At 39.5% G+C, this 23,988-nt stretch overlaps 1 protein-coding gene and 1 pseudogene across 1 annotated transcript; one reads left to right on the forward strand and one right to left on the reverse strand.

The window, feature by feature from the left end:
- Positions 1-886: 886 nt before the first annotated feature.
- LOC149251988 (uncharacterized) lies at positions 887-1,630 on the forward strand. The gene has a single exon (XM_089454047.1). The coding sequence runs from the start codon at positions 887-889 to the stop codon at positions 1,628-1,630; it is 744 nt and encodes a 247-aa protein (XP_089310173.1).
- A 14,568-nt stretch (positions 1,631-16,198) lies between these two features.
- The window catches only part of LOC149251989 (syntaxin-81-like), a 78,978-nt pseudogene continuing 71,188 nt past the window's right edge, over positions 16,199-23,988 (reverse strand).

Here is a 23,988-nt window from a genome sequence, read left to right on the forward strand (position 1 = left end):
TGCTTGACAATGTCTTGGAGGGTCTTTATGACATTTTTGACTCTACAATTTTTTTCTTTACAAGATGCAACATGCCCAAAGGGGTCTTACATGGCAATGACTCTTTTGACTTCATAATTCCATGAAAAGCCTAGAAGCACTCAATGGGTGTTTAACCTATAAATAATTTTATCTTGAGCATGAAGTCCATGCCTCAAGAGGCAACACAGGAGCGAAAATGGACCGAGAGCACGCAGGGTTTCGAATTTTTTTCCCGTGCGGCCGTTCATGGCGGCCATGATCGAGCTTCTAGAGTTTGGCGCAGTGGGTCCGAAGGTGATAGCATCTAGGCATTTTGTTTTTTCTGCCGGGCAAACATGGAGTCGGATGCAGGTGGAAGGCGGATGGTTTTCTTACAAAAGGAATCTCTGGATATCGATCCGTCTCCCGAGGACCTCCTGGCATGTTGGGGTCTGGAAGATTCAGAGGAGAACCTGCAACACTTCTTCCCGTTGCAGGCAGTGTTGTCAGGAAACATGGAAAGGTCAGCGGATGCGGGAGTGAAGGCATCGGATGTCATCGCCAGGAGCCCTGGGGGAAAATACTGAGGGAAGGGAAACTTCATAGCTCTGCTCGGCCGGAAAAGCTGGGATCAGATGCTAAAGTTGCAGGAAAAGAAAGACAAATTCTAAGTTACTCGGAAGGATCGGCGGGTGGGGTCTCCAGGTGGGATGAGGAAACTAACAAAGGCAGCTACCTACAGTCAGAAAAGCGCTCTATGTCTTTTGAGGCTGTAGAGGGAGGAGATAGGCCGGAGGATTAGGGTGGAAAGAGGAAGAAGCCCAAAATTTGCAGGAAAAAAGAGGCAAGGCCCAGTTGTGTCTTTGGAGTGGATATCCACATAGACATGGTGTTGGAAGCATCAGAAACCCTTCTTGTCGGGAGAGTTGGAGGAAGGAAGTTAACAGTGGCCTTCATTAAGAAATGGGCTCTGGCTGAATGGAAAGAAGCTCCTGGACAACCAGAAGAGGCCAAGATTCTTGATAGAGGGTGGTTCTGTCTCTGGTTTGGGCATAAGGAGCATGCCGAATGGGTGTTGTCAAAGCATTGGAGCCTTGGGAAGAGGCCTGTGTTACTCAGGAAATGGACGCCTCTCTTTGATGCCCAGAAAGAAAAATCAGAGGAGTTTCCAGTTTGGGTCAAACTAATGGGACTTCCTATTCACCTCTGGACCGATTCGGTTTTCTCTTCCATAGGAAATACTCTGGGTAAGTTCCTCGAGGCTGAAAAATCCTATCTTCATTCTCACAACTGGAGTGCATCCCGCCTTATGGTATTTTTAAATCCAAAAGAAGGTTTGGCGGGAGATATCCTACTAAATTACCGAGGCCAAGAGTTCATCCAGACCCTGGACTACGAAAACCTCCCGTTCAGGTGTCACCGGTGCAAAGTATATGGACATCTGGCTTGGGATTGCCCACAGGGTCATCGTAGACGTCGAAGGCAGAGGAAAAATGGTTCTAAGTCAGAGGAAAAGGATCAAATGAAGAACATTGCTCAGAAGGAAGTGGTCCAGTCCAAGGAGGCTGAAGCTCTGGCTGTTATCCAGGGGATAGGATTGGAACATATGGAGGGCACTGGAATATCTTAGTCTGAGGAGGAAACGAGTGCTATTGTATCAAATCAGCCCTCTGCAGTTGGTGTCCAAGTAGCTACGGCAATGGAAGATCTATATCAGGCCTGTCCTCCCCCCCCTTTATTCTCATCACCTATTTTATCAAGTGACTTGCATGTGGTGTGTAGTGGTGAGTTAGATCGTTCATGTAAACTCTCATCAGTTATAACAGACTTGAAGAAGGGAGAAAACACAACTGATAGTGTTTTATTGACGGTGACATCTCCCCTTCATCTGGCTCTGTTGCATTTCGGAGAAGGAGGACGTGAACCTCATTACAATTTAAGGCCTTTAGCTACTAGAAAAGGAAAAGAGCAAGTTTCAGGCAGTTTGGCAATGGACGAGGTGTCCATAGGTCCAAAGAAGTTAAGAGGGAGGAAGTCAGACTTATCAAAAGCTAAGCTGAAGGCTATCATAGATATTGCTGGAGGAAAGCAGTTGTCCCTGCCAGGGGTGCTTAGAGCAAAGCAATCACCCCCCGAAGGTTTTAAATGATTATTTTATCTTTCAATTGCAGGGGTCTTGCTAGTACCCCCAGAAAACTAGCTCTAAAGGATCTGGTTAAGGAGAATAAACCTGACATCCTCCTCCTTCAGGAAACGCTTGGGAAAGGAGAAGACATTATAGGCTGTCTGCATAAACTTTTGCCGGGATGGAGTTTTCATGTCGTGGATGCTACTGGACATTCAGGAGGTGCGGCTCTGGGATTTAATATGAAGGCAGCGCGTGAAATTTCATCCTGGGGAGCAGAAAACATTTTGGCGGTGGAACTCTATTCCAACGAGCTCTGTATTCCTTTTCTTTTTCTGAATATATATGGCCCTAATTTGGAGCGGGAGAAGTTCTGGAACTCTTTCTTCGCGAAGTCTTTTTTGGCGCACCCAAATCTCATTATTGGTGGAGACTTCAATTTCTCTTTGGGCTTGGCTGAATCCTGGGGTGTCAATGCTAGAGCGGACCCCCTCTCTGCTTTCATTCATCAGAAATTGGCCTTATCGCCTCTTATTGATGTTAACCCATCAAAGATGCTTCCCTCTTGGAGCAACCGAAGGATTGGCGATGATTGGATTGGGAAGAAATTAGATCGCTTTTTAATAAGCGATTTGTTGTCGGAGAAACTTCAGGCGTTCAGGCATTGGGTTGGAGATGGTGGCCTCTCTGATCATTTCCCGGTTCTTATAGAGGTGAAAGGTAACTTAACTAAAACAGGTATCCCCTTCAAGTTTAACTCCTCTTGGCTTTCGGATGCATCTTACATAAGTCTTTTTCATAAAACCTGGAGGAAATCTGTGGTAAGTGAAAATGAGAACCGAAATCAACTGTTTATGGAAAATTTATTAAGGATGAAGGCTGCTTCAAAAAGCTGGGCACATCAAAAGAAGCGAAAGGAGGAAGAAACAATGCAAGTAGTGAACGCAGAACTTGCTCTTCTTGAGGATCCAAACAGTCAGGGCTATGACACAGGTGCATCGCACTCGAGGATACATGAGTTGGAAATGGAAAGAAGGAGAATTCTGCAGCTGAGGGAGCAAAGCTGGCGTCTTAAAAGCAGAGCGGTCTGGTTACAGGCAGGGGATGAAAATTCTAAGTTTTTTCATAATTATGCAAAAGGGAGAAAAAATTGAAACACTATATGGGAAATGAAGAAAGAAAACGGTGACATAGCGCTCTCATTTGAATATTTGGCAACTGAAGGGGTAAACTATTTCAAACACCTCTTTAAAGCCCCAGGTGAAGCCACAATTGCAGAAGTTATAAGGGTTGCCCAGGTTTTTCCTCGGTTCATAGAGGAGGAAGATAATGAACTTCTTATGGCTCCTATTACAAAAGAGGAAGTTGAAAGCGTCCTCAAATCGATGCAAAAAGACAAAAGTCCTGGGCCGGATGGCTGGAATGTTGAATTTTTCCTGCATTTTTTTGAATTCATTAGCGATGAGTTAGTGGAGGTGGCGGAAGAATCTAGACTCTCAGGTTCTATCTATCAACCCTTTAATGCTACACATTTCTAACTCTCATTCCAAAATCTGATATCCCAGGTTCTTTTTCCGATTTCAGGCCCATCTCGTTGTGTACCTATGTGTATAAAATAATTGCTAAAATCATTGCTGTCAGGATAAAACCCTTCCTTTCTAAAAATGTTTCCCTGGAGCAGTTTGGTTTTCTAGATGGCAGGCAAATTCATGAAGCTGTGGGAGTTGCTCAAGAAACACTCCACACTCTCAAAGTTGGAAACAAAAAAGGAGTCGTTGTAAAAATAGACTTATCTAAGGCTTATGATCAAATCAGCTGGATGTTCCTGAGACTCTTGCTAACTCATCTGGGCTTTAGTTTTGAACTTGTAAGATGGATTATGAGTTGTGTATCGACTTCTTCCATAGCTGTTCTGATCAATGGAGCAGCCTCCAGTTTCTTCCGTCCTGAACATGGCCTACGCCAAGGCTGCCCACTATCTCCTCTCTTGTTTTTTATGGCAGCAGACGGTATCAGTCGTTTGATCCATGAAGCAAAAAGTCAAGGTTTATTGAAAGGAATAGAAGTTGCTCCAAATCTCTGGGTCACTCACCTTCTGTTTGTGGACGATATTATACTCTTCAGCAATGGCAGCCTTGATGATTGCAGGATGCTTAAGAGGATCTTGGACCTCTTTTTCAAAGCGATTGGCCTCTGCATCAATGAGAGAAAATCTACTATTACCTGTGCAGGTCTGGCTAGAGAGGAGGTGCGTCGGGTGTCTTTGGTTCTGAACTTTGAAGTTAAATCGCTTGAGGATTCCTTCAAATATCTGGGGTTCTATCTGAAGCCAGATAATTACAGGATAAAAGACTGGCAGTGGATCCTTGTAAAATTGGAATCAAATCTGAAGCATTGGAGCCACAAGTGGCTCTCCCGGGCAGGTAGACTTGTTTTAATAAAATCTGTTTTAATGGCTATCCCAGTTTATTGGGCGAGCTTGACTTGGGTGCCCAAAGGTATTATAAACTCAATTGAGAAACTTTGCAGCAACTTTCTGTGGGCAGGGTCTAAGTCTGAGAGAGTTACCCCGTGGATCGCATGGGACAAAATTACCCGTCCTAAAGAGTGGGGGGGCTGGGGGATAAAAAACCTTGCTAGCTTCTCCCAATCCCTTGCAGCAAAGTTGGCTTGGAGGATCATTTCAGCGGAGAATTTATGGACTACAGTGACTAAAAAGAAATATATAGATCCATTATCAACACTCGATTGGATCCGACTGCCGCAAAAATCGTCCAAAAATTCCTCGGTGGTCTGGAAAGCAGTGATTGCTTCGGTTAACATCATTGAGAAGGGGTTGGCTTGGTATGTAGGAGATGGAACTCAGATCCGCTTGGGGCGCGATCCTTGGATTGGCTGTTCTGAGGATTTTCATCTATCACAAGATTTGGTGGCTTTCTTAAGAGACAGAGGATTATTCACTTTAAACCAGATTGCTGATCCCAGGGCCTCTTCTATTTGGAATCAAGGGTGGCTTAAAGGACGAGACTTAGATTTCATTGAAGACAGGTTGGAGGAATGGGACAGGTACATAAGGAATCTCGTCAACTCTTCGGTGCGGCTTTCAGACTCTCCGGATGAGTTAAAATGGGTTTTTGCTCAGAATGGCCTTTATTCCCCAAAGGAAGGTTACAAATGGATGATGTCTCAAAAGGGGTGGGAAATTTCGGGCTGGTGGGCTAAACCCTTATGGAAGTTAAGAGGACCTGCTAAAACAAAACTCTTCTTCTGGTGTGTCCTTTTCCAGAAAGTTCCTTCATGGGATTTCCTTCAAAGAAGAGGCAGAATTGGTCCCGGTAGATGTCCTCTGTGTAAAGACAGTGTCGAAACTGTCCAACATCTATTTCTCTTTTGCCCCTTTAACTCTAGTCTTTGGGCAGCAACGCTTGGCTTAATAAACGTGCCTCATAAATGGGAAGGGCAGGGACTCTTAGAGGCCTGGCAGAGCTGGTGGTTTACTTCATTAAATGAAAGGGAACGATCCATCCCTTTAAACATTACTTGGGGGACATGGCTAGCCAGGAATCAAGCCATCTTCAAGGACTCTGCTTTCCCTATAGGAAGGCTTGCAGCTGAGGGAGCGGCCATCTATGAAAGCATCCCTATTCCTCAAGCTCCTAATTCCTCCAGAGCTGTTTGTCCAGAAGTCATAAGACAATCTATGCCGTGGGCTTATTTTGATGGGGCGTCAGATAACAATGGTCAATGTGGGGCTGGCTTGGTCATACATTTTTCAGAAGTAAAGATTCTCAAAGCCTCAGTAGGTCTGGGTCAGGGTTCAAATAATTTTGCCAAATTAAAAGCCCTTCATCTCCTCCTCAGCTGGCTTATCCTCCGAGATGTGCGAGAAGTTCAGATTTTTGGGGATTCCATGAATGTGGTTCAATGGTTCAATGGGACTCACCGCTGTCATAATATTTCTCTGCTTCCTCTGTTTAAAGAAGTTTCTCGGCTCAGGAACCGTTTTATGGAGATTTCTCTAAGACATATTTACAGGGAAAGGAATTCTGAAGCGGATCGTCTTTCTAAAGAAGGAGCACTTCGTGAGATGGGGTTGTGGACTTTTTTGGAGGTTGATAACGGGTCTGTTTGGCCTGTTGATCAACCCATTTTTGCTTAATCCTCCTTCACGCTTCCTCTGTTCCTATATATATCTGTGTATGTTGTCGTTTTCCTTTTTTCCTTGTCTCTACTCTCTCCTAATTTTCCTCTGCTGTCTTTCTTGGGCTGCTTTCCCATTATGTGGATGCTCGGGCAGAGTTTTTAGATTTTTCTTAGCGGCTTCCTTTGTGGATTTTTGTATTGGATCCATGCAGTCCTACGCCTCTTTGTTGCTTTCATTTCGGTGCCATACCCTCACGGTGGCTCTCGTTTCAGTTGCGTGGGCGATAGGACGTTACTCAACTGTTTTGAGTGACTTGGGAGGTTTTTTACTCCTGTAATGGGTCTCTGTCAGAGATCGCTTTGTTTTGCTGAGTCGTGCCTATGATGGCAGTTATGGCTCGGTGTCTTCCTTACATACCTCATTATGTAACCCTTTTTATTAATAAAAGGTTGGAATTTTTTCTGTGGAAAAAAAAAAAGTCCATGCCTCAAGAATAAATTTCTTTTTCTTTTTAATATCAAATACATAAAATCATTATTATAATAGACATTATGAAGACTGAACCTAGTTACATATTCCAACACTCCCTCATAACTAGGGAGGTATTCATAATCCATACATGGTACTTGGACATTCTCAAACTGAAGAATTCTCATAAGAAGAGTTGCGTCGATAAGCCATCTCATAAGCTATTGTTTCAACTTATCTCATTGCATCTTATCATAGCAACCAACATTGTCACATAGCAAGGCCTTGACTAACAACTCTATCTGTCAATAAGATCAGAGCATAATGTTGGTGAAAAAATGACAGGTAGACACCATCATCATTATCTCTTAAGACCCATACCCCACCCGGATGTTCACAAGGTATGTCCTTCTAGGACAATTCCTGTCTTGGAATAACACATCGTCAAGGAATTTCCTCTTTGATTACTCTTACCTATTAGATGCCCTACCACATCCTCAAAGAGTATTGTAAACCAAATGCTTACTCAATCCTCCATTCTTTCTTCATAACATGAAGACAAGAATGATGTTTCTACCTCTCCCTCTCAACTAGGGAGGATTTACACATTCCTATAAAAGGAATATTCCCAAGCTCCCTTTTAACGAGGGACTTTCCCAAGCTCCCTTTTAACAAGGGACTTTCCCAAGCTCCCTCTCCACTAGGGACTTGTTTCCAACAACAACTATCTGCTCTTTGGTAGAGATCATTGTATTATCAGCTGCTTGTAGGGCTCCTCTTTCTACATCATGTCATGAACTTCATCTTCTTCATCATCATTTCATCGTAGGGCATTGACCATCTTCTTCATCTCTTTCCCTTCAACGAACAATAGTGTTGAACCAATATTCATACCATCCTTCTCTTCATCGGAAAGTGATCTTCTAGTCCACATCTGGCTTTTATTCATACAACTACCCCTTCCAAGACATGTTTCTTTCAGGATCTTCCATCCAATCACATGAGTATTAGTTGTAGGTGACTTCTACAACCTTCTTTCGGTGGCCCTACCACAACCCAACAAGATGTTTTCAAAACTCAAAATGAACATCAAATCAAAGTTACCTTTTTATCATGGCCTTTTGTCATGACATCAACTTCTTACAACATCAACATCCTGCACATGTATGAACCCATCTCCAAGACATTCATTACCAAGACAGTACCCATATTAGGGTCTTCATACCTTCTTCTTCCATGGAGATGTCATAGTTAATTCTTCTAGTTATCAGATGTTGTTCACATATCTTATCATACATGACTATAATTGTATCTTTCACGAACTCTTCTCCTTTTCTTCACATATTGCTTTCCCAAGAATTTCTATACATAGTTCCTTCATCATAGGGACCATAATTGTCAACCTCCTCATATTCCTTATGTGGTCATATTACGTCAATATGTAGAAGAGTTCAAGGCATATTGTCTACATGCCTTCATGTATCTTTCTAAAGGAAGAGTTTCTTCTTCTTTTATCATGCTCATGAAATAGAGCATTCAACCATGCTATCTACAACTATATAATGACATGAATTTTTTTTCTATCAAATATATACATACCTCTTCCATCTTTTGGTCATCTATACTTCCTTCTAGCAACTTCCTTTTCTTGCTTGAAGATGAATGTACTATGTTGCATTCCTTTGTCACCATACCATCATCCTTCTAAACAATGGATCCCACACAAGGTAGAATGCAGACAATCAACGAGACACTTGCTTCTTCCAAGTAGAGGTGAACCATCTTATAAAGATTCTAGTGGAGGATCTCAATGATCCTCATTCTACAAATGCTCCTTTCTAATAATGATGATGTATGGTAACCTTTCTTTATCTTCTATCTTGCTAGATGACTTTCCTCCAACCATATATACTTCTACTTTGGTTGTCCTTATATTCTTCCAATGGAGATGCCATGAGCTACTTCCTTACAACTATGTAGACTATCTACTTCAGCTATACTTCCATGCTTCTATGATGATGTCATCTCTATCTCGCTATAATACATCCAATCATACTTGTGATGCTTCCTATATAACTGAAAAGAACTAAGTGAAAGAAATTATCTCAGTCATAGTAGAGATATTTCCCTTCCTCCTTTGATTTCTTCTTTTCTGATTCTTCCACTTCTTTGGTAACATGGGCTTCATTTCTTTCCTTTCTCTTCTTATTGTCCTTCTTGAGTTTGGGACAATTCCTTTTGTAGTGCCCATATTCATTACACTCATAACATTGTATCTTTGACATATCGATCTCCTTCTTTTTCTGAGAATCAAACTTTCCAAACTTTCATTTTCTCCTAGCCATGGCAGCATATGCTTGAACTTATTCATTTGATCCAGCATCGCTCTTTGCTTTCAACCTAGTTTCTTCAATCTTACATAATGGCCAAAGTTCACTGAATGGAATGGTTTCCTTCTTTCCATAGATACTTGATACAAAGTTGCCCCATTCATTAGGTAGTGCATTGAGCACAACGGTGGTCATTTCTTTATCAAACATTATTTCTCCTAGTTCTTGTAGTTGATCTCTTATTTGTGACACCCTCATGAGGTATGAATCTATGAGGTTATCCCTTCTTCCTTTGATACCTTCATTTTGTATAATTTCGTTCTCAACGATATGACTTCTCCTACAGTGCTCACTAAAATTTTTTTTACGAACTTCTCATAGATATCCTTTGATTTCTCTAACTTTGCTACATAAGGGATGAGGGAATTCTTGATTGATTCTATGAGGATTCTTTGAGCCCTTATTTCCCCTTTCATATACTTTGATAATGCTTGAGATTTCTCTTGAGATGGTTTGGCGATGGAGTCCTTTACATATTCAATAACTTCATTCTCTACAAGGATCAAATCTATCATCTTCTTCCATGCAAGGAAATTTGATGACCCAACAAGTTTATTGCTTTCCTTGCAGAATGAATTCATTTTGGTAGTAGATTCGGGCATAGATATAAATATACTTGTCAAGTGAAGATGCTCCTAGATAATGATATCTTCAACTTGATGCTTTCTTGATGATGTTGATTATTGAAGATGCCTTCTTGAAGATAATTGCTTCCTTGATGATGTCTTTCTTCTTTAAAGATGACAATACTTTTTTTCTAGATGATATGCTTGAGATGTGATTCTTTCCTCAATGTGAGGGAGATCACCTTGATTTCTTTGATGATGATGGCAATGCTTCTTCTTGCTTCCTTTGGATGCAGAATATGGAGACTTCAAGATGCTTCAAATATGTAGCCCTTTTTCCTTTGAGTGGAGGTAGGGTCCTTGAGGACTTGTTCTCCTAGTGATGATGTGATCCTTGAAATGAGTACTCGTCCTTGGTTCTTCTTAGTCCTCCTTAATTATTTCCTTGTGCTCGACCATTATGTATCCTTCTTCAATGATGTGATCTTCAAGCAACTTCTTCTTCTTGTAGTCACCTTAGCTTTGATACCGTGCTGAGAAATCTAGGGGCAGCTAGATTAGGTGATTTCTCTTACTTTAACAACTGCTTGTGATGTATTTTTACTTAACTTGATTATTATTATGTTTTCTATCATCAAACAACTACCAAACAATGAAGATCAAAGAGACAAGAAAACACAAAATATAGCTTGCTAACCAGGGCCAAAACCTGTCCTTTTGACAGGAAAACCCACGAGAATTCTTCTCTTCTTATAGAATCTTCAAATGACGAATTCCAAGACCTAAGACCCTTGGCAAAGACTTCTCCAAGACCAAGTCAACCTTCCTTCTTGATGAGCTTTCCTTACACAGCTTACAACAACAAACTTTGACCTTCTAGCAACAGCTTCAACCCCAACAACTTCTCCAGCAACTTCGACCCCAACAACTTTTCTGGCAACTTCAACCCCAACAACTTCGACCTGCCCAACAACTTCCAACAACTTCCAGTAACTTCTACTTGCCCAAAAACTTCCAACAACTTTGACTAGCAACTTTGACATGCCCAACAACTTCGACTTGCCCAACAACTTTAGAAACCATAACACAAGAGAGAGAGAGGTCCAAATCTTCTATCTTGCTTCTTTCTTGTTATCCTTGATTTTCGTCCTTTTCTTCTGGACTTGCTGCTTCTTTCTTCTGGAGATCAAAATTGCTTGTCGTTATATCCAAATGAGGTCGAGTTCCTTCTTATATATAGGCTTTCCAGGGGTACGAATTGCTTCCATGAGGCCGACTTGCTTGACAAGGTCTTGGAGGGTATTTATGACATTTTTTACTCTACAAAAAGTTTCTTTACAAGATACAACATGCCCAAAGGGGTCTTACATATATGATAATTACTCTTTTGACTTCATAATTCTATGACAAACTTAGAAGCACTCAATGGGTGCTTGACCTATAAATAATTTTATCTTGAGCACGAAACCCATGCCTCAAGAATAAATTTATTTTTCTCTTTAATATCAAATACATAAAATCATGATTACAATAGACATTATGAAGACTGAACCTAGTTACATATTTCAACATCAAGGGAGGGCTTGCGCATCTCCCTTGCGCATCACTAATAGACCCCAACATTTGAGCATGATGGTGCCACGTCACCCTTTTTTCCCTTAGAAGGGTAATGTTGGGCACATAATTTCCCCATGTGTGCGGGCTTTTTGGCATTTATTATGTTTTTCATCTATATTAAGGTTAGTTTGTAACCCCACACTTGTTGAACACCCAAACAACTTGTTTTAGGGCTTTTCTTGTAAAATTAGTGGAAATAAGGCAAGTTAGTCTTTATATAAATAGAGGAAGCCTTACTCCACCTTTCATAATCACACATCCATCACTCTTCTCTTCCAAAAGAGTGAGAATTAGTCTTCTTACTTCTACTTAGGCAAAATGTGATCTTTTATGGAGCAAGCTTCTCTTGGAGATGCTTTCTTGCTTGGAGATGATTTTGGGATTGATTGAAGTATTTCTCTTGGAAAATTTTGTAAGATTAACACATTTCTCTATATTTGCATATTGTATTTTTGTAGTGTGGTTTCTGATTTTGCCATAATATAATTGTTAAATTTATCTTAAAATCTTGTTCTTATATGATATGTAAGATTGTTTTCCGGGAAACCTTTAAGGGAACTCTAAGTGTGCATCTCTTAAATTTAAAATCTCCCCACACAGGAAAATCACCAAGGTTTTTCATTGATTTACCCCCTAAAAGACTCCATTTTCCCATTTAGGACAAGGCACTAGTCATAATTGTATTGATGAACCGTCTATTATTAAATTTCTCCCTCTTCTTTCTATTTCCTAGATACCTAGGGTTAGGGCTAGGGTTTCATGTGAAAAATCACAAAAAAGTAAATCTATGTTTGATGTTTTATGGTTATTAAAGTAGGAAATGCATTAATAAATAATATAATAAGAAAATATAGCATTGTTGCATGTTAAAAGCTTCTTCTTTAGGGATGACATCATCATTTATTTGTTATCTATGCATGATTTCAGCCATAAAACATTAAAAACACTTAACCCTTGCTATATATTTGAAGGTATTGCTTCCTTTATTGATTATCCATTGAAAGACTTTTTATTTTGACTATTATACGGTATCATTTACCTTATCATTGAAAATCTGAAAAACCCTAACTTATAACAAGCCTCTAATTAGTCTAGGAATAGAATCCTTGAACCTTGGTATAGAACATTTAGGCCCTGCAGATATTGTATCCCATTTCGTAGACCTCATATCAATCACCTTAAGCCATTATCATTGAATATCCTTTAGGTGAGTTTACAGAAGCCACCCTTGTGGTCAAACTAAAGAGTAGGAGAAAGGTTGTTGAGGTAACAGTGGCAACCTTTTCTCTTGTTACCCTAAGGGCTACCTCTGCGTAGTGGGGCTTTGTACTAGGACTACTAAATTTTGTGGCAACAATCCCAAGATCTGTTGAGCCAAAGCAATAAGATCCTTCGGCATAATTTAGATCAAATTCAAGCCATCTTTCCAAAGGGATGCTTAAAAAAATTTGATGTTGATCCTCAATTCCATATTAAATTAGAGCAGGGGAATCAAGAAGTAGAGTTCTAGAGTAATCATGATTTGATGTGGATGTTTGTGTATGTGGCCCTCAAAAGTAATGCTACAACGGGTAGTTGAAGGCTAGATCAACTAAAAAAGTGTGTGAATGGTTTCTTTGTGGCTATTTTTTCAAGCAAAGAGGAGACAAATATAAACTTTGGAAAACCGCATTCTTTGAATGCAATTTGCCTCTACTTGCATTTTCGAAGTGTCAATTTGACCTTCAACTTGAGAATCTTTACGAGGCACCTCTGTTGATCCATTTGTATTTTCTCCAGATGGCCTTTAAGTTCAAGGAAATATTAAAAGGGGTTGAGAATTTGATCGGGGAGTTCCTTAAGTCCTCTGACATTATGATGGAGAAGAGATTAACATCTTGTGGAAGATTCAACATATATCTAGAATTATTAAAGCCACTCCATGATGCAATGAGATTGGAACATGAACACTATGAGCAAACACAACAACTAGAACACAACAGCATGTGCTTTGAATGTCGTGTTGTGATAAGCACAAAAACCTCAAGCAGAACTATTGCTCTCAATTAAAGCCCAACACCCAACACAAAAGGAAGAAGCAAAGTTCTAGACAATTGCCCATACAAGTTAGGGAAAGCGGGGAGCTATTCATGATTTCCTTAGCCCATCGTTAGAGAAAAATGATTCAAGAACTGCTCAAATGGATGCAGATCAAGGGAAAATATCTAAATAAATAGGAAAAGCATCTAAAGGAGGTGTAGAATAGTCAAGTAAGAGAAGACTAAAATGCATACTCCACCAAAATAAACACCTTACAATGAGGAGAGCCTCAAAGGAAATGAACTAACATATCTAGGGAAAGAAGAAGCCAAAGGAAGATAAGCCGCAGACATGAGGGAATCAAATCAATCTCTATTGAGAATTAGCAAACAAGACCAATATCGTAGTAGATAGCTAGGAACCTGTAGCAGACAAGGAGAAAACCTAAATCGCATGGTACAGGAAAATGAAAATGCATATCTGAAATGGGAACATGTCAGAAATGTGACTCCCGAAAAATAGAGAAACAAGGAACATGTTTGATTTGGTTTGATCTAGTTTCCATTCGATCCCAGTTAGAAAACTTGGTTCCGTTTTTTTAAATTGTCATTCTAAATCAAAATTTCAAAACTTAAAACTTAAATGCTTTCTTTCAAAGTACCAGTATAATTTTCTAATATATAAAATTATACTGGAACTTTGAAAGAAAGCATTTAAGTTCTAAGTTTTGAAATTTTGATTTAGAATGTCAATTTTAAAAACCAGAACCAAGTTTTCTAACTGGGATTCGAACCGTAACCAGATTAAACCGAATTAAACTAGATTCAATAAATCAGAATTGAAAATATACATAAAAATAATTATTTTTAAACGAAACAAAAAAAATAAGATTTCAAACCATCAGAGACAAAATATACAAAGTTTTCTCATCTATATACCATGTAAGGGTGCATATATCAAAATGGCACCGAGTACAATGCATATCATCATCAAATTGCATAACCATGGAGACTCTAAATGGTCTCTATAGTCCAAAAACAATGCTACAACTCAAGCTCCTAAGCCACTAGCCTACTACAAATCACCGATCAATATGATCACTCATCAAAGTCATCACCACTACCACACGTGGGGTCATCCCCAAGAGCTACACAAACATCATCTCTAGCCTCAGTAGCAGTACTAGCTAGGAAGGAATAAAGTCAATTTATGGGATCAAGAAGAGTATGCTTCAACTTTGTTGATGAGTCAATCATTCGAAATATATTATAAGAACCCATATGATGACTTCACAAGAAGAAGCTACATCTAGGAGATACTCCACAATGAGTTCAGCGAGAAGACTTTTCCCTAGATTTTCTGATTTGGAAAATGACTATAGAAAATTAATTGAAAAGGCATGTCAATCTTCAATCAAAGAAAGTCGGTTTTTTAAGGACCCAGGCGGTGAGAACAGGTTATGTACCAAACCGACCAGTTTGGTACCTAACAAGTCCTAAATGGCCAATGAATCAGATTTATTGCTCCGGTTAGCAAGCTCAGGCATTTGACCGACCAGTTTGGTCGATTTTCGATTCAACACGATTGGTTTGTAAAACTATGTTTAGAATAGAGATACAAGTTCATGAATAAACGAGCAATTGCTAAGGCCCAAGGCCCAAGAAAATCATGCTACAGTGCTAAAGGCCAAGGCCCAAGAAAATCATCCTAAAACAAATACCTACATATCATCAAAAATTTTCCTATATTGCGATCCTCACTATCAATATCACCTTGTAAGCATTAAAATACGATAGAAAAAGCTTCATGTGTCAAATCCAGATTTATTTGAGTGATTGCTACACTTTTACTAGGGTTAAGATAGAGGAGTTCAACAATCAATACTACTAACATCAAGGTACGTAGAGGGCTTGGTGCTTTTGATTAAATGCTAGTTCCATACCCTCATACATGACAAAATCCAATGGAAATGTTGCAATCCCCCAAACCTAAAATCCTAAGAACTATTATGTCTACTGAATTTTGAGTGGGATCTAAAATTCTACTTTCTCCCCGCTCATAAATTGTTGTTTTTTAAAAATAATTTGCATTCAGCCCACACACGCCACACAAGCATGTTGTACCACCCCACACATGCGGTACATATGCTAAAATGCAGGGTCTGGTACCTGAAAGACATTTCATGGTTTCTATACCGAAACATGGCTGGTACCTAGGGGGGTGTCCCACATTTCCTGTAACATAAGGAAAAACAATTTTAGACAAAGCCTCTAGAAAGAGACTCCAAGATCAAGACGAATCAACTTTGGAGGGAAAAGGTACTGAAGGTAATTTTACTAGGACCTCCCCAAAAAAGAAGAAAGGTAGAAAATCAAGAAAGGAATCCTCATAGATATTGCATGAGTTCCTAATTTCTTTGGGGTCCTAGACCCTGATAAATGAAAAAGTTGAAGGCCATCTCCTACGACACTACAATTAGATCTCTTTATCCTTTTTGTTGAAGACTAATGATTTCTTGTATCATCAGAGTGGTTGAAGCGGAAATGAATTTATATGACAGACCATGTCCAATCTTCCACATGGGTAGGCTAAGCAATGTCCAACCTCTGCAACTCTTGTACTATTTTTAATAAGCATTAATACTATTTTACTTACCAAACAAATGCCATGCAAATTCTACCTCATGACTTTAGGCCAAATTTGAATCAAACTCCATATACAGTTCAATTTGCAAATTAGAATGTATTGAGAAGAATTTTATTTATACAAAAATTGTGAAAAAATGAAATTTGGTGACTGCAACTATTTTATAGCTCCAAATTATCTAGCAAGATGTTTGTATTAAGTGCAACAATACAAATCCCAAAGGTCATACCTCTTCATACAAGCGTTCTATTTGTTGAGCTTGATGTAAGACATGAGTTGAGAAAAGGCGATTCAAAGCAGACATTTCTAACATCTTTATCTCTGTTTCTTGCACTGTGTCTATAAGATTGGTCAATTCTATCTGCATGAGGATTGAGCATTAAGTAGACTGTAAATCATGGACTCACAAAATTTCTCACAATCTGGATGGCTGTGACATCATAATGAGAAACAATAAAATCCATGCATATGCACCCAAGTACCTGTAGTGTTTGTGTCTCTTCATCAAGTAACTGTTGTTGGATTCCCTTTGTTTCAGTCTGATGGTTCTGCCGACTAACTTCAGTATCTTTAGGGTCATTGTTGATTGATGTTTCTGAAGAGTTAAGTTTAGATTCAAGATGTTGCATCCGTCTAGGCATTGTCCTATCTATCACCTCTCGAAATCGTTCAGCTCGCAATTGGTCAAGAAAGAAGTGATGGAATGTAGTTGCTCACTTAAGATTAACACCTGAATTAATAAATTTACAGGTGAAAAGGTTATAGAAAACACCATGTAGTAAGGCCTTAGTTCTCAAGATCAGGAACAAATTGTTCATGCCAATTCAAACATAATATAATTCAAAAGAAAAACATATTAAACAGTTTTAACGGAAAATAGATTCAGTGCTCTCTATATTAAAACATATCACAATTGAAATCAAAATGGAACAAGTTGAATATTTTATCACAAGCAATTACCTGAGATGGGAAAATTGAAAGTTGAAAGAAAACAGTGCAAAAACACATTTTTCATTGAAACATCAAATAACAAGAAGCCAAAAGTAAAAATACTTTGTGTTTGTCTGCAGCAAAGTTTGAGCCCAGTTTGTTAGCTCCAATGTTTTAAAACTTGGACTCGGTCAAGAGTCCACTTGGACTTGGTTTAGAATTGAACCTATTGGCCCTTCAGGGTAACAACCTCTAGAGACACACTCATTCAGGTGTGATGATGCTGCATAGGTGAGCTCTCTGGCTCATTTTCTTATGATTCTTCCATCAGTTGCATGCTGATCTATGCATCACATCATTCATGAGCTCTTTTAGACAGATTTTACCATGGTATATCAGCTCCTAATCCTTGCTTCTCAAATGATATATGTGCTCACAGATAGTACTCAATGCATGATATTTACTTCAGATTGATATGCTACATGGGTGTTCTGATTCGACATGTTGATGATGGTTTTTTATTTAAGTTGTGAACATAAAGAACTTTAGGCATGATCTAATAATTCGTCTTAACAATAAAACTTTTATTATTTTGTCTCATCTACCATGGGGGGACATAATTGTCCTTAGATAGGTGCCGTTAAAACTTAGGATAAATCATACTCATGGAGACCTAGTTGGGTTGGCATATTTCATATCCTAACCATACTTAACATTTTCCATTTTTTCCCTTCACTTACATTCCATTTCATAAAAAGATATAAACCCCTCTCATGTTTGAAACTTTTATCAAGCTAATTGAAGAATAATGAAAGCCAAAGTCAAATAAAGCCAAAAAATATGGAGCTGAAGATAAGATAAGATAATGTTACTAATGTCCAATGAATGACCACAAAAGTAGGTCAATGGGACTAAAGGATATATCAAATATAAGTACAATGTCCGAGTGCAAACGCAACTCCTAGAAAATGCCAAAGCTAAATCTAGGATAAAATGAAGTAAATAAGGATAGAACAATAGGACAACCTCATAAACATGTATATAACCAGATGTGATGTAGAAGGCTAAATGAATAAGTCCAGTGCTGGAGGTTGATGATGTCAAGAATTCCCAAGTTTGAGAGCCGATGATGAGGGGGGTGACGGTGGCGTTGACTCGCTAGCAGCGCTGGGGGTGAGTGCCCCGCCCCCCAAAATTCGCTCATGAAGCGTGCTCCAATCAGAAGCACTAAGGGAGAGACACTAGGAGTGCGCTCCCAATTCACTTAGTTTAGGAGTGAATTTTGAGAGTGTGATCCCAATTCACTCTCGTTTAGGAGCGAATTTTGAGAGAGTGCTCCCAATTCACTCTTGTTTAGGAGCGAATTTCGAAAGCGTGGTCCTAGTAAAAAAAATGTTCCCTAGTTTTCAAGGAGCGGTAGAGGGAGAGATCACTCCCCATCACTCTAGGAGAGATTTTTAATGGCAAGGAGCGAATGGGAGAGTTCGTTCCCCATCATTTTAGGAGAGATTTTTCATGGCAGGGAGCGAATGGGAGAGATCGCTCCCCAATCACTCCCTCTTAAAAATTTTACTCCCTACCCAATAAGTCCACACATGGCCAAGGAGAGCAGGGGTTTTTTGGGGGAGAAATGGGCGGGGCCAAAAAGAATAAAAGGCCTCCTCTCCTCCCTCGTAACATCATTTTCATTTGTGAGAGAGAAATTGAGAGGATCTGACCTTGAGGAGCTTGTGGGAGATTGAAGGGAGATTGTTGGAGCTTGCAAGCTTGGGAGAATGAAGATTGTTGGAGAGCCAAGGAGGTAGGGTCTAATCCCATACTTTATTTTTTCCATGTAACATGTGCTTTGTATATGTTGAACGAATCTCGAATCTAGAAGTTCTTCTTCTCTTCTCCTACTCTTTCCCATTCCTCCCTCATTTTATTGCACACAATAATCTCAAGCTTTAACAAACATGATGGGTATATGGCTTAGCCTTATCTTGTTGGGTCCATTTTTTTCTATGATGATGGTGTTGGGAAGTAGAAGAAGAAGAAGTGATGAAGATGATGAAGAAGTGAGTAGTGGTGGAGGATACCTTAGAGAAGAGTTGTACCAAGAGGAAGAAGGGGAGGAGGATAATGGGAGTGAAGATGATGGAAAGAAAGATAACGTAGACCAAACACCCTTATGGAAATATGTTACAAGGCTTGGAGGAGGGAAAGGGGGTGGAACCACTAAATTTCTATGCCCCCATTGCAAATCTAGTTACACAGGTTCATATACCCATGCCAGAAAGCATCTATGTGGGAAAATAGAACGGTATGGAAATAAGCAAATAGGAATCAAAACCTGTGCAAATGTATAAACACAACAAAGAGCCAAATATATAAGGGAAGAGGAGGAATCACAATACCAATCAAAAAGATCAAAGGGTGAACATGACACCACTAGCACACAAAGATCTATCCGAGGACTACAGCTTTTGAATGGCCAACATCGGTCAACGACCCATGTTGGCCCTCGTTTTACCAAAAAACGTTGTTTAGGGCCTAAAAACGACTCTGGAAGTTCAGGACCTGAAAAACTGCCAAAAACAATAAATGATGCTACAAATAAGGAAACTGAAAAACTGAAAAAAAACAATGGTGGGGGTCCAAATGGAATAGGCGGGTGACCACCAATATCCACCTGGATCACCTTCGCAGAGGCAACTTGAGCAGAAAAGAACCTTAAACCAAAAAAATTGAACATACCGTTATTCCTTAAATAGCAAATGCAGGACTGTGTGGTGATGCAGTATCGTGGAGAGGTACTGCTGGAGTTGCAAACCCAATGAACCTCCATAAATTCCCAACAATCCGCCATTATTTCCCAACCCTACTCCTGGTTCGCCATTCTCATCGAAACCTTCCTCCCACGAGCGATCAGGGCGTTTCTAAGCACAGGAATTAATTGCTACTTTGAATTCCCCATTATCTTGCAATCACCCAAGATGGTGTGCTAACCTTTGCACCATGATCCGGGGCATGGGAGTTGGATACACACGCATTGAAATCTACCATGCACAAGTGTTGTACCAGGGTGATGAACACAGACACGTCGCAGCCACAAGCAGAGGATGTCCATGCCACGAGGCTCTAGGACAGGCCAAGTCTCGCATGGAGTGATGCAACAGGGGCCAAGGTGCAGGGGAATGAAGGGGACTATTCCCCTTGCCCCATTTTTGCTGTGAAGGTTTAGCAAGGAAAGAGATAGGAGAATGGCGAAGGATAGGGGTGGGAGGGTTAAATAGGAAAAGGGGAAAACGGGGGGAGGGAAAGGGGGAGTCAAAAAGAGAGGGAGGGTGAAGGGGGGTAAGAGAAACCAATAGACCAACTTTAGAAACCAAATTGCATAGTCCCCATTTCCGATATTTGCCAACTTCTTAGCTAGACCAAGAATAACATCCTCAACCCATAACTTGAAGCTCATAAACACAATTAGGGGATGCTAGTCGTTCCATCGACCTCGTTCACAATACTTCTTTCTTCTCTCAACTGGCAGGCCCAGTTTGCCTGTTTGTCGACTTCTTGATTATTCCCTCTGAGAATATGGAAAAAGGACACAAGATCGTAGGAGGGGATCAGCGCTTGGGATCTCTTAATAATTTGGTTTAAGATAATGTTTTTTGTTGATGAAGTATAAATCATATGCCTAATGATTAACATGGAGTCCCCTAAGACCTGTATTCCCTTAATTCCCTTCTTTTGAGCCAATGTGAGGCCTACGAACAAGCCATAACCTTTTGCTTGGTTGTTTGTCTTCCTTCCAAGCCCTCAAGCATATCTATCTTCAACGATTCCTTCGGGATTAATGAGAATCCCTCCCCTCATGCCACCCCATTTACTTATAAATCAATTATTATTATTATTATTATTATTATTATTATTATTATTATTATTACGAGGCATTAAATACTCCCCCTCTTTAAGGAAATTCATCCCAAAGTTAAGTTGAATCATTTAACTTTTTATCTTATTTTATTTAGCTACTTATTGCTTCATGTTTCCCCTACACCCATTGTTGAACTAATATAACCAACAGGTATCCAAAATTTCCACAACACCTGGGAAATCCCAAGGAATCTCTGTAATTTTTCCCAACTTTCAAAACTAGGCATAAAGTCTCATCGGTCTATACCATAGCCCAAGGTTGGTACTAAGGCTTGCGCCAAGGCTCAGACCTCACCTACCCCAAGGAAGACAACCGATCCCAGTACTCAATGACTCTAGGCATCTCGCAAGGTTGGCCCACTCTCTCCACACTCACTAACGTGCACAACCCCAAGCATCAAAGTCCTTACATCCCCACTAGACTTCAACATCCCAATTCAATATCAGGGACTTGGCCTCCTCAAGATGGTCCCATAGCCCCTCAAGGGTTATCCATTAAAAAAACCACTGCATATGTAGTGTTGATTGAGTATGTCCCCAACCCATATGGTGTTTCATATTCTCCCTTGTAGGTATGGGTTCCTACAAGATCATCAAATAACTGGCCCTCTCGGCCCATTTGTGGATTTTCTGTCAATCACCACATCTCAACATGCAACCAATGCATTAGCTATAACATCGTAGTATCATATAAAATAATCCACATGCCAAGTCTTGCATGTCATCATGAGAACATAACATCATTGTTAATCAGAACATTTTGAATAATAACGAATTACATGCTCATACATGTCATAAAATCTGCACGCAATTTCCACATAATTCACATCATAAAATACCCTTATAAGTTATAACATCAACATATCAACATCAAAGATATATCATGACATCACATAATAAATGAACCACATGTCAATAATACCTCATATCATAACATCATAATCCTTATGCATATCATATCCATCATGAACATATGAACCCACAATTAAAATATACATCACTATCACAGCAAAATAAATAAATCAGCACCACAAATGCATGACATCATTAACCTCTTTGAGCATTATGTCCAATTTCCACATACCATCACACCATAAAACATCATCATACATTATACTTCAACATTCATCTGTTGACATATCAACTAACTAAAACCATAACGTCATAAATAGTACCATAGTTTATCAATATTATTTAAGCAATATGACATGATCATTTAAACACTAATTTGCTACATGAATGTCATTTACAAAATTTCAACCACCCACAAAATCATATTTTCAATATATTCATGCAAAACAAATTTAGTAATCTAAAATGCAAATGCATCAGAACATGTTCATTATTCAATCATAATTTCATGGGAAAGTTATCAAATTAGCTATTTATTTTATTAAATAATGGTTGAGAACTCAATATATTGGAAGGTCACACATAATACTTTTATATTAATAACTAAACCATGAAACTTATTTCCAAAATATTTATTTTCAGAATAATAATATAATCCTAAACCATCCCATATAAATCAAGAAACTAAATAAATGAAGAAAGTCAACACACTTCAACCTTTCATTTTGTGTAATAACCACTATAAACTTTGACTTAGGGCTACTCACAACTTGTAATTCCTTAGTCCTTAATATGTTTTAGGAAAAATAGTTAAAATCATTAAATTAGCCATTGGAACTTACATATAAAACTAACTTAAATTTACTTAAAACCATAGTTTTAAAAACCGGTCAATCTTAATCGGTCAAACTAGCTGGTTCATTGGCTAAACCAACCAAACCAATCAAAAAACCTAGTTCAGTGCGTCATTTGCCCTTTTTTTAGACAAACTAGGCATAAACTAACATGTTCATTGCAAGGCCGACTACAAACCCACCAGAGGCATTCTTGGAGGCTTGTGAGGTGGTTTGGAGGGAAAATAAGGGTTGTTTCCCTCCAAAAATAACCCCTCCAAAACAATAAAAGGAGGTGTTTGATACCATATGTAACAACCCAAAATTAAAATATATAACTAATTACATCAATTGATGAGATTAATAATGAACACACAACTATTCAACTATTTAGCATAGAATTTTCGAAAAACATGAGCAGAGAAGACTTACCTATATCGACGATATTCCTTCCTTGTGATTTTGGAGTTGAATGCTATTTGAATTCCGCTAACTGCAACAAAGCTTTTGGAGCGACTCTCCACCCAACCGTAGGCTCAGCTGCACATAATCTTTTCTACAATTGGCCACCCTCAATCCCTCAATCAATGTACTACTGTCAAGGTTTCCTTTGCCTCTCAACACTCTTCTCCAAAAGAATGAATCATCTTATTCCCCTCTTTGTCCATTAAATAGAACCAACTGTTCCAAAAATGGAAGGGAATTGGAAAGGGATCCGCATGCACACAATCCATCTGTCTGTTGATTTTTGGTAGCATCGGATGTGCTCTTAGCCTAAAAATCTGCAGGGAGGCTAGGACACATGCATTCTCCAATACCCAGTAGTCATTTTGGGAAATTCCACCCAGAGACAGTTGTATTAAAATAATTTATTATTTTTAATGGGTCCCTAAGTCTAAACTTGGGAAATTAAAATAATTAATCGGTATTAATCTAAATTGTGAGTGAAACTTCTAGACGAAGACAGAGATCGAGTCCAAATGATCTAAGCCATTGATTAGAATCTAATCTGGGTTGTTGGTTCTCAACTGGAGGATTATAAAGAGGACATCGATGGGCACTTGGAGAACACAATCGAGCAGACATCAAAAGATTGAATTTCCGAAGCACAACAGTTGTCGGGAGAGGAATTCGAAGTGATCTTTTGCAGTGAGAGGCAGCGATAATATCCGGTGGGAAGTTTTCCTGGGCCAGAGAGTATAAGGCAGAGAGGGCAGAACAACGTCCAGAGAGGTTGACGTTGGGCCACGCAGAGTTGATGCAGTGGCAGCGCAGAGCTTGAAGGGAGATCAAATTCCTACTAAGGAAATCGAGTTTCAAAAGCGGAGAGCCGAGGTGTGGGACCGAGAGGCTGAGAACTGGAGTTTCCAACCAGCAAAGGGTCAAAAAGAGGAGCAGCATAGTCCCCAACAGAGGTGACGCAGAGACTGTGTGGGGTGACGCAGTTCTGTGCAGAGGCTGACACAGAAGGGACACAGAGGCT

Source organism: Pinus tabuliformis, chromosome 7 (genome assembly GCF_031772625.1).
Source record: "Pinus tabuliformis cultivar Carrire ecotype Pingquan chromosome 7, CPIR1, whole genome shotgun sequence".
Taxonomy (NCBI): domain Eukaryota; kingdom Viridiplantae; phylum Streptophyta; class Pinopsida; order Pinales; family Pinaceae; genus Pinus; species Pinus tabuliformis.

Excerpts from the sequence above, each read along its gene's own strand:
- LOC149251988 (XM_089454047.1), top strand. The coding sequence starts at position 887 with ATGGTGTTGGAAGCATCAGAAACCCTTCTTGTCGGGAGAGTTGGAGGA.